The sequence below is a fragment of the Oncorhynchus tshawytscha genome, linkage group LG02, assembly GCF_018296145.1.
Source record: "Oncorhynchus tshawytscha isolate Ot180627B linkage group LG02, Otsh_v2.0, whole genome shotgun sequence".
Classification (NCBI taxonomy): domain Eukaryota; kingdom Metazoa; phylum Chordata; class Actinopteri; order Salmoniformes; family Salmonidae; genus Oncorhynchus; species Oncorhynchus tshawytscha.
In genome coordinates, this window is record NC_056430.1 from 24,291,085 (window position 1) to 24,303,376 (window position 12,292).

The 12,292-nt window shown below is 41.5% G+C and overlaps 1 protein-coding gene across 3 annotated transcripts in view; it reads left to right on the plus strand.

The window, feature by feature from the left end:
* LOC112219113 (prickle-like protein 2) overlaps positions 1-12,292 on the plus strand; it is a 107,477-nt gene that overhangs the window by 89,011 nt on the left and 6,174 nt on the right. For all 3 annotated transcript variants that reach the window (XM_024380328.2, XM_024380341.2, XM_024380336.2), the window contains 3 exons: positions 5,422-5,605; positions 11,392-11,505; positions 11,671-11,808. In XM_024380328.2, the coding sequence (XP_024236096.1) occupies positions 5,474-5,605; positions 11,392-11,505; positions 11,671-11,808 (384 nt within the window). In that variant the 5' untranslated portion in view covers positions 5,422-5,473. The remainder of the gene's footprint in view (positions 1-5,421; positions 5,606-11,391; positions 11,506-11,670; positions 11,809-12,292) is intronic.

Consider the following 12,292-nt stretch of genomic DNA (forward strand, 5'->3'; position numbering starts at 1 on the left):
CCACTCTGTGTGCAATAATAATGTTTAATATATGATTTTTTAATTACTACCCTATCTCTGTACCCCGCACACAATTATCTGTAAGGTCCCTCAGTCGAGTAGTGAACACAGATTCAACCACAAAGACCAGGAAGATTTCCCAATGCCTTTCAAATGGGCACCTATTGGTAGATGGGTACAAGTAAACAAATCTGACATTGAATATCCCTTTTAGCATGGTGAAGTTATTAATTATACTTTGGATGGTGTATTAATGTTCCCAGTCACTGCAAAGATACAGGAATCCTTCCTAACTCAGTTGACGGAGAGGAAGGACATCTCTCAGGGATTTCACCGTTAGGCCAATGGTGACTTTAAAACAGTCAGAGTTTAATGGCTGTGATAGGAGAAAACTGAGGATGGATCAACAACATTGTAGTTACTCCACAAAACTAACCTAAATGACAGAGTGAATGGAAGAAAGCATTTACAGAATAAAAATATTCCAAAACATACATCCTGTTTGCAACAAAGAACTAAAGTAATACTGCAAAGAATGTGACAAAGCAATACGTTTTTTGTCCTGAATACAAAGTGTTATGGTTGTGGCAATTCCAATACAGCACATTACTGAGGACCACTCTCCATATTTCCAAGCATAGTGATGGCTACATCATGTTAGGGGTATGCTTGTAATCGACTTAAAAAATAAACGGAATGGCGCTAAGCACAGGCAAAATCCTAGAGGATAACCTGGTTGTCTGCTTTCCACCAGACACTGGGAGATGAATTCACCTTTCAACAAGACAATAACCTAAAACACAAAGCCAAATCTACACTGGAGTTGCTTACCAAATAGACAGTGAATGTTCCTTAATGGCTAAGTTAGTTCTTAATTAAATCTACTTGAAAATCTATGGAAAGACCTGAAAATGGCTGTCTAGCAATTGATCTGGAACTCGTTTGACAGCGCTAGAAGAATTTGAAAAGAACAATGGGAAAAAGTTGCACAATCTAGGTGTGGAAAATTCTTAGAGACTCACCCAGAAGGTATCACAGCTGTAATCACTGCCAAGGTGTTTCTACAAAGTGTTGACTCAGGGGTCTGAATACTTATGTAAATGAGGTATTCCTGTATTTAATTTTAAATACGTTTGCACAAATTTCTACAAATGTTTCCACTTTGTCATTACGGGATATTATCTGTAGATGGGTGAGAACTTAATGTTTTTGAATCTATTTTGAATTCAGGCTGTAACACAACAAAATGTGGAGTAAGTCCAGGGATATGAATACTTTTTGAAGGCTGTAACTACTGCTGTACACCTTTTCTATTCACATACTGTCGCTATACACCAGTGGAGGCTCCTCAGAGGAGGTAGGGGAGGACCATCCTCTTCATTGAATTTCATAAATATTAAAATAGTGAAACGAAGTTGTAATCTTTAGAAAAAACTATACTAAATATATTCACATGTTGCCAAATCATTGATTAGAACACACTGTTTTGCAATGAAAGTCTACAGTAGCCTCAACAGTGCTCTCTGGGGTAGAACCATGGTGTAGCCAGAGGACAGCTAGCTACCGTCCTCCTCTGGATACATTGACTTCAATACAAAACGTAGGAAGCTCACAGTTCTTGCCCCCTTCCATAGACTTACACAGGAGTCATCTCAACTTCTGGAGGATGTCCTTCAACCCATCAGAGCTCTTGCAATACGAACTGAGAGCGAGAGAGATTTACATGCACTCAATTAGTATTTGGTCGCATCGCCTTTTAAATTGTTTAACTTGGGTCAAACATTTTGGGTAGCACAAGCTTCCCACAATAAGTTGGATGAATTTTGGCCCATTCCTCCTGACAGAGCTGGTGTAACTGAGTCCGGTTTGTAGGCCTCCTTGCTTGCACATGCTTTTTCAATTCTGCCCACACATTTTCTATAGGATTGAGGTCAGGGCTTTGTAATGACCACTCCAAAACCTTGAATTTGTTGTCCTTAAGCCATTTTGCCACACCTTTGGAAGTATGCTTGGGGTCATTGCCCATTTGGAAGACCCATTTGCGACCAAGCTTTAACTTCCTGACCGATGTCTTGTAATGTTGCTTCAATATATCCCCAATTTTCCATCCTCATGATGCGTCTATTTTGTGAAGTGCACCAGTCCCTCCTGCAGCAAAGCACTCCCACAACATGATGCTGCCACCCCCGTGCTTCACGGTTGGGATGGTGTTCTTCGGCTTGCAAGCCTCCCACTTTTTCCTCCAAACATAACGATGGTCATTATGGTCAAACAATTCTATTTTTTTTTTCATCAGACCAGACGACATTTCTCCAAAAAGTTTGATCTTTGTCCCCATGTGCAGTTGCAAACCGTAGTCTGGCTTTTTTATGTCGGTTTTGGAGCAGTGGCTTCTTCCTTGCTGAGTGGCCTTTCAGGTTATGTCCATATTTGACTTGTTTTTACTTTGGATATAGATACTTTTGTACCTGTTTCCTTCAGCATCTTCACAAGGTCCTTTGCTGTTGTTCTGGGATTGATTTGTACTTTTTGCACCTAAGTACATTAATCTCTAGGAGACATACTGCTCAGGAAGGAGACACATTCTGACAGCTGGTCCCATGGTGTTTATACTGGCATACTATTGTTTGTACAGATGAACGTGGTACCTTCAGGCGTTTGGAAATTTCTCCCAATGATGAACCAGACTTGTGGATGTCTACAAAAAAAATTCTGAGGTCTTGGCTTATTTCTTTTGATTTTCCCATGATGTCAAGCAGAGGCACTGAGTTTGAAGGTATGCCTTGAAATACATCCACAGGTACACCTCCAAATGACTCAAATGATGTCAATTAGCCTATCAGAAGCTTCTAAAGCCATGGCATAATTTTGTGGAATTTTCCAATCTGTTTAAAGGCACAGTCAACTTAGTGTATGTAAACTTCTGACCCAATGTAATTGTGATAGTGAAATAATCTGTCTGTAAACAATTGTTGTAAAATGACTTGTGTCATGCACAAAGTCGATTTCCTAACCGACTTGCCAAAACTATAGTTTGTTAAAAAGAAATTTGTGGACTGGTTGAAAAACGAGTTTTAATGACACCAACCTAAGTGTATGTAAACTTCTGACTTCAACTGTATTTTCTGAGCAAGGAACTTAAACATTAGCTTTTTACATGGCACATATTGCACATTTACTTTCTTCTCCAACACTTTGTTTTTGAATTATTTAAACCAAATGAAACATGTTTCAATATTTATTTGAGACCAAATAGATTTTATTTATGTATTATATTAAGTTAAAATAAGTATTCATTCAGTATTATTGTAATTGTCATTATTACAAATATATATATATATATAAATCGGCCGATTTAATCGGTATCAGCTTTTTTTGGTCCTCCAATAATCGGTATTGGCATTGAAAAATCATAATCGGTCGACCTCTAGTTACAACGATGTTGGCTGTGTGTAGCAGATAGCGGTTATGGTATGAAGGTTTGGCTTGTTTTTTTTGTTACTTCGTCACAGACAGCTGTTGTATTGTACACTGAAGTACGCAAGCAAAGGGAAAAGGTGAGAGGATGAGAAGGTCCGAGAAGGAATTCTACAACAAGCAAATGATTGTGCTGTTTGTATGTGGCTGCTATGAAAAATGAACTGTGTTTGTGGTGATCAAGGATGTATTCCTTCCGCCGATTCTGTAGAAAAACTAAACGGAAGGAAGGGGATAAACTTACCTGAATTTGTCCAATAGAAACTCTCAATTGCAACTGTTGGACTAATTACACCCTAGATTAGCAATAGCAACATTATGATGGGTATAGGAAAATGTTTAGTATCATGTTGTATCTTAAACCTATCAATGTTACATTGAGCAGGGTGAATGAAATATGAATGACAGTCATCCAATATGCTCTAGTAGAAAAAAGGCCATGTTCATTTTAAAAAATTGGCCTCCCTCATCTTAAACAGCACTGACCGCCACTGCTATACACCATTTACACACATTTATATTCCAGACTCTGTTCTGGAAGCTAATTTCCTGCAATTCCGTCCATTTGCCATGGTGTTTTGTACTGTGTATTTAAATATATTGAAATAATTCTTGACATTACTCGTTCTAATATTTCTACTATTTTAGTTACACCGTTTATACACCACATATTTATTTATATACTGGATTCTTGACATAGCTCACTCTAATATATCTACTTCTGTACATATCATTCTTAGTATATCTTGTGCAGGTTCATCTGGTGTATATATGTATAGACTATATTTGGATTACTTTTACAGTGCTATTTGGCTTGTTAATTGGATTAGTTACGACATTTTGTGATAAAAAATAATTCTTAATTTTCTTTTGTGTGTGTGTGTGATTATTTGTGTAATTATTTGACATTTTACTGCGTTGTTAGGCGCTAGTAACAAAAGCATTTCCCTGCACACACTTTAACATCTGCTAAACTGTGTACGTGACCAATAAACTTTTAATTTGTTTTTGATTGGCTACCTGAGGGGCAGTAGAAGTCAGTGGATACGACCCGTGGGCCTCCCTCTGTGTCCAACGGTTACAGGGTCTGCTGCCTGGACAGACTTTCACTGTGTGTGTGTGTGTGTGGCCTAGTACACAACTTGAGTTTATTCTGTTTTAAAGGGTGAGGGTGAAAAAAGGCTCTAGTCACATGTATTATACCTAAATTGGAATGGACATAAAAACGGAAGCGCCACACTCTTACAAACATTTGCAATCCTTGTTCTGTATGCGAACGAACGGATACCTTGTGTGGGTGTGTTAATCCGTTGCATGGTTCTTGATTAATGAGAACAGATTTTTATCCTGTTTGAGCATCTGAAACCGCTTGAAGCTAACCTTGTAAAGACAGGAGGAGAAATGTGTATTTACAGTACTGCTTTCCATCACTGTCAGTAGCTCGGCGAATCATTTCCCTAACCTGTTTGTCGTTATGTACTCACTGGTGTTACCTAGAGGATTGTGGGACCTAGAATGTCTCTGAGATCCTGCTCTCTCTGTAAAACATGTGAACCCTGGCCCTTGAACTGTGTGGAGTTTAGATTTCACATGCTCCATTGCCAAGGAGATTAGATTTCACATGCTTTGTTGCCATGGAGATTAGATTTCACATGCTTTGTTGCTTTGCAATGGAAACCCCTCAAAACAAAGATGGACATCGAGAGAGGTCTGAACTCAACCCACATTTTGCCATACGTACAAGGCATAAGTCCTGGTTGGTTGCTGACAGTGTTTTATATCACTGAGCTTGGACTATGGATAACAGTTTCTCAAATGTCCACCAAATGTTAGCTTTGGTATCTTATCACTGACCTCAGCTCGCTGTCCCAGTGTCCTGTAGAAAGATCTGTGTCCACTGTAAGCTTTGATAACTGACTTCTGCTTTGTTCCTGTGTCCTGTAGGAACATCTGTGTCCACTGTAAGTGCCACCGTGAGGAGCATGTGGTGACGGCCATGCCTCTGGAGATGGAGAAGACCATCACTAAGCTGATGTACGACTTCCAGAGGAACTCCACCTCAGACGACGACTCAGGCTGCGCGCTGGAGGAGTATGCCTGGGTGCCCCCGGGGCTCAAACCTGAACAGGTATGATAGACACACACACACCGGGGACTCAAAAAGGAGTATGGTTTGCTTTCACTATTCCATCTCCTCTGTGTTGGATTATAGTTCTACTTGCCATCTTATATTGCGTGTGTGGTGTTCAAGTAAGCTGATAGGTTTACAAGGATTATATGATGCCAGTGGTTGAGTGAATATCTCATTAATTCTGCTTGCAAACTGTTTACTCGTGATTTCACAAGCCCATTGTTGACTCTGTTAAGCTGGGATATGCAGAAATATATTACATGCCCTGTGAGCATCCAAGAAACCATCTTTACAAGGCTCTTGTGTACCGAAGGTGTGCGTGTGTGTGTGTGCTTGTTATTGGACAATAAAACCTTTTTATAGATGTGAGTTTCATTTTCTTGATGAACTGAAAGGAAGCCTTATTGCTTGTGCAATCGGGTGGTCAATATTCTGTTAACTAGTCCCCCATTTCAGTCGCCCAAGGCTGAGCACTGCCATTTTTCATCCCCAAGAGTCACATGTGACCTCCAGTCAATTAAGCCCCCCTTTAAAAGCAGCTCAACACCAGCCTGCCAAAATGGAGCCCGGCAAGGATAGACTGACAGATTTCTAAAGCAGTAGGGCAATAAGACTGGGCGTGTTGCAGTTATAGGAGTGGCTTTGCATTGAGGGAAAAGGCTATATTTTGTAGGATTTGCTGCTGGTTACATATGTACATTGAGTATCCAGGTATACAGTTGAGCTTTTCCCAACCTGACATTCAAGTCAGTCGAGTCATAGAAATGTGTTAGAGAGAGAGAGACCCCAGTTAATCTGTAGAATCTGAGCTCCTGGTTTAGGTTTCTCCTCAGGGACCCAGTCCCACTGCTCTGTCAGGAAGAGGAGCATCCTATTCAGTCTCAACTGGTGTCAAGTCACCATTCTGTAACATATTTTCCACAAAGACAGTGGGAGCCATTCCATCAAACAGTGTTTCCGCTAAACATGTTTTCCCCTTGCTCTGCAATGATATGAAATTGTATTGGTAATGTGAAACTGAAGGATTCTCGGCTGCATTTCAACTACAAGTTCTTATTTTTATAAAACTGCCATTATTGACTGTGCTGAGAAGTTATTGGTTCTGGCCTCAGGAAGGTCCAGCCAATATACACTCTCTCCCTTGATGTCAGAGCTAATAAAATGTCAGGACATTGCCAGGATACAGGGAAGTTCAGGCCAAATATGTTACTTAGCAGCCGTTACTGATGTCTCTCTGTTGTTGGAAAGGCAGATCACACAGTCTGTCTCCCGTTGCTTTTACCTTGTGTCACAAGAGACGAGGAAGAATCTGCCTGCTCATCCAAGAGGAAATTAAACCAAAAAGCTTTGACTATTTCATTGTTTTTGTAGCTGTAAAGACCATGTCTACACTCACGTTGAAGGAAATGGCAGCCTGTTACCATTCATTGTACTTTGGAATGGCAGTCCTTCCATCTTGACCTGACGAAGATCCGTTTCGGATCATATTGTTGTCAATAAAGTTGCGATTTGGGAGCTTTAACAGTGTGCGGGCCTTCTTGTTCCTTACCTGCCCTTCCTTCATGTATGATGGGCTGTTGCAATGGTGTTTTGTTAAAGTATGGTATGTCCAATAAACGCTCACTGTTGCATGTTTCAGGACTGGACTTTGATTGTGTCCTAAACGCAGTCAGTCTTGCCAGTGAACAGCGATGAAAAACAGGTGTGGGGGGAGGACTCTGTTCTGTTGGTTTCCAAAATAAACCCCCAAACCCTGCCATTTGATTTACCCTTTAAAAGTAATACATTCTCCATACAATTAGAAAGCAGATTTAATCTGTTTCCATGCCCCTGATTACTATTATTATCCTAATCTGCTTGTCCTAACTGGCTTTGGGGAGTGTGGATGTGTGTCCTGCTCCACACATCCCTACCACAGTGTGTGTGTTGGGCCTCAAGTGTATAGGCCAGTGGTTGTTGTTGGACGTGTGTTCAGTGATTTAACAGGGCTTGGTCACCGTGTGTGTCTGTGTGTTCTCTGATTTATCAGGGCTTGACCACAGTTGTTGTTTCATGAAATATGCAAGGATCCCTGAGCCGCTTCTGTGATTCCCTATCCCTTGTCGACCCGAGCCAAGCCAACCAAAACACAACAAGAGGAATTGAGTTGCACTTAAAGCAGAACACACTTATAAAAGGGGGACGTTTCACCCTGGACATGCATAAAAGTTAAAAGACTAACCCACAATAAACATGCACATAGTTTTATTTCCAAGAATCACAGACTATTTCCAGCTGTCATAGAACATGTTGTAGTGTGTTTGGGTATAAATTTCGACATCAGAGATTATAGATAATCCAGAGGCTATACATACATACATACATACATACGCACACACACACACACACACACACACACACACACACACACACACACACACACACACACACACACACACACACACACACACACATACACACACACACAGTGGGGCAAAAAAAGTATTTAGTCAGCCACCAATTGTGCAAGTTCTCCCACTTAAAAAGATGAGAGAGGCCTGTAATTTTCATCATAGGTACACTTCAACTATGACAGACAAAATGAGAAAAAAAATCCAGAAAATCACATTGTAGGATTTTTTATGAATTTATTTGCAAATTATGGTGGAAAATAAGTATTTGGTCAATAACAAAAGTTTGTCTCAATACTTGTTGTTATATACCCTTTGTTGGCAATGACAGAGGTCAAACGTTTTCTGTAAGTCTTCACAAGGTTTTCACACACTGTTGCTGGTATTTTGGCCCATTCCTCCATGCAGATCTCCTCTAGAGCAGTGATGTTTTGGGGCTGTTGCTGGGCAACATGGACTTTCAACTCCCTCCAAAGATTTTCTATGGGGTTGAGATCTGGAGACTGGCTAGGCCACTCCAGGACCTTGAAATGCTTCTTACGAAGCCACTCCTTCGTTGCCCGGGCGGTGTGTTTGGGATCATTGTCATGCTGAAAGACCCAGCCATGTTTCATCTTCAATGCCCTTGCTGATGGAAGGAGGTTTTCACTCAAAATCTCACGATACATGGCCCCATTCATTCTTTCCTTTACACGGATCAGTCGTCCTGGTCCCTTTGCAGAAAAACAGCCCCAAAGCATGTTTCCACCCCCATGCTTCACAGTAGGTATGGTGTTCTTTGGATGCAACTCAGCATTCTTTGTCCTCCAAACACGACGAGTTGAGTTTTTACCAAAAAGTTATATTTTTGTTTCATCTGACCATATGACATTCTCCCAATCTTCTTCTGGATAATCCAAATGCTCTCTAGCAAACTTCAGACGTATACTGGCTTAAGCAGGGGGACACGTCTGGCACTGCAGGATTTGAGTCCCTGGCGGCGTAGTGTGTTACTGATGGTAGGCTTTGTTACTTTGGTCCCAGCTCTCTGCAAGTCATTCACAGGTCCCCCCCCGTGTGGTTCTGGGATTTTTGCTCACCGTTCTTGTGATCATTTTGACCCCACGGGGTGAGATCTTGCGTGGAGCCCCAGATCGAGGGAGATTATCAGTGGTCTTGTATGTCTTCCATTTCCTAATAATTCCTCCCACAGTTGATTTCTTCAAACCAAGCTGCTTACCTATTGCAGATTCAGTCTTCCCAGCCTGGTGCAGGTCTACAATTTTGTTTCTGGTGTCCTTTGACAGCTCTTTGGTCTTGGCCATAGTGGAGTTTGGAGTGTGACTGTTTGAGGTTGTGGACATGTGTCTTTTATACTGATAACAAGTTCAAACAGGTGCCATTAATACAGGTAACAAGTGGAGGACAGAGGAGCCTCTTAAAGAGGAAGTTACAGGTCTGTGAGAGCCAGAAATCTTGCTTGTTTGTAGGTGACCAAATACTTATTTTCCACCATAATTTGCAAATAAATGCATTAAAAATCCTACAATGTGATTTTCTGGATTTTTTCTCATTTTGTCTGTCATAGTTGAAGTGTACCTATGATGAGAATTACAGGCCTCTCTCGTCTTTTAAGTGGGAGAACTTCCACAATTGGTGACTGACTAAATACTTTTTGCCCCACTGTACGTGTACACACACACACACACACACACACACACACACACACACACACACACACACACACACACACACACACACACACACACACTGAGTGTACCAAGCATTAAGAACATCTTCCTAATATTGAATTTGAACCCCTTTTGCCCTCAGAACAGCCTCAATTTGTTGGGGCATGGACTACAAGGTACCAAAAGAGTTCCACGGGGATGCTGGCCCATGTTGACTCCAAGTCAAGCATACAGCGTTGTACGAGGACTTCCGTTTCTTGACCATTTCTCACATTGAATAGCCTTCATTTCTCAGAACAAGAATAGACTGATTAGATTCAGAAGAAAGTTCTTTGTTTCTGGCCATTTTGAGCCTGTAATCAAATGGACATAAAATTGCTTTTCTTTCAAAAACAAGGACATTTCTAAGTGACCCAACTTTTGAACGGTAGTGTATATATTTGTATTTATTAAATGCAGAAGGCTTTCTTCATTATTCAGGGCTATCCTTATTGTTGTGGTAGCAGGCCCTTTGAATCACACCCAAGGACAAAGCCGATAGGTTCCAGTCCAAAGATCCATTTATTGGGTACATAGGCTATTAAAATGGGCTTGCCTGTGGCTCTGTGGTCAGCACATATTGATTGCCTCTCCTGTACCGCTGGCCCCCTTCTCTCACTCTCTCTCTCTCTTTTGCCTTCTTTTGCTCCATCCTCTGGCGCTCGATGCTCCTGACATCAACGCAATTGAAGACCGCTGGCTCCCATTCTGTTCTGCCCCCCTGTTACTCTATAACGGAGAGACTGTAATACATTTTTACCGGAATGACGTTCATTGTTGGCCGGCAAAATGTAAAGAATGTAGCAGTCATTTTGAATAGTGGGAATAGTATGAATCCTCTGTCTGACACGAACACGGTTCATGTGTGTGTGTGTGTGTGTGTGTGTGTGTGTGTGTGTGTGTGTGTGTGTGTGTGATGTGATGTCGAGGGGTAATGCATTGCATTCTCATGTCAACATGCTGGGAGGGAGTAAAAGGCCAGATTCCATTAAGACTGCATCGGAGGGTCATAAATCCAAGTGATTGTATATGTGTGTGTGTCCTTGTGTGTATGTAATGCATGTATGTGTGTTCTTGTGGTAGGGTTAGGGTCACACTGCAGATATAAATGTTCTCCTTCCTCAAATAGCCTACATGATTCCAATAAATGTTCATTTGCTACTTGTAGCCTAATCTTTGTACCATGTCACTGGTATTAAAAAAAATATATATATATATTTCACCTTTATTTAACCAGGTAGGCCAGTTGAGAACAAGTTCTCATTTACAACTGCGACCTGGCCAAGATAAAGCAAAGCAGAGCGACAAAAACAACAACACAGAGTTAAACATGGGATAAACAAATGTATAGTCAATAACACAATAGAAAAATCTATATACAGTGTGTACAAATGGAGTAAGGAGGTAAGGCAATAAAGAGGCCATAGTGGTGAAGTAATTATATATGTGTAGATGAGGATGTGCAAGTAGAAATACTGGTGTGTAAAAGAGCAGAAAAACAAATATGGTGATGAGGTAGGTAGTTGGTTGGCTGGGTTATTTACAGATGGGCTGTGTACAGCTGCAGCGATCTGTTGTCTGCTCGGACAGCTTACCGTAGTGGTGGCTCTGACAGCTTACCGTAGTGGTGGCTCTGACAGCTTACCGTAGTGGTGGCCTGACAAGTCTGTTTCTCTCCTGTCAGGTTCATCAGTACTACAGTTCCCTGCCTGAGGACAAGGTGCCCTATGTAAACAGCCCTGGAGAGAAGCACCGCATCAAACAGCTCCTCCATCAGCTGCCCCCCCACGACAATGAGGTGAGACCCCCTGCCTCACGGGCCCCTGGGCACACAGACTTTGGAAAGGGGTCATTTGTCACAGTGACATTGTAACGTATGTCTCTAGCTTAATAATTACAACAAACTACAGAGTTTGTGTTTCTCTGCTGCCATTTATTTTAACAATCTGTGTGTGTTTTCCAGGTACGTTACTGTAACACTCTGGACGATGAGGAGAAGCGGGAGCTCAAACTCTTCAGTAACCAACGGAAACGAGAGAATCTGGGCCGCGGCAGTGTGAGACCGTTTCCTGTGACGATGACCGGAGTGATTTGTGAGCAGGTACACTGACTCCTGCGAGACTGGGACTGGTGCACTCACATGATGAGTAGGACAGAGGCAGGACAGACATCTGGTAGACGTTATACATCAGTGGCTATAGTTGGTGAGATGTGAAATACATGTATAGTCACATCACTATGAGGGATCTCTCACAAGAAAGAAAAAAACTTTAGCAGGTTATCAAAGGAAATGACCATGAAGGTGAAGGACATGCACATCTCTTTTGTGGTAGAATCTAACAGAATCTTAAGTACCCAGTGACATTTCTCACTTTTATTGTGATTCACCACGTGAAGTGCTCAGCTGACATTTAAAAGCAGCTCATATAATGGAGCCTCACATTAAAGTTATGACCCTGTCTTTCACCAATGGTAGACTTGAGGGTCTTGTGTTTCCCCGACTGTTTGTAACTTTCTCCTCTCCCTCTTTCTCCCGCCCCTCTAAATCTCTGCTGCACTCCCTGACCTTTCTCTCTTTGTCACTC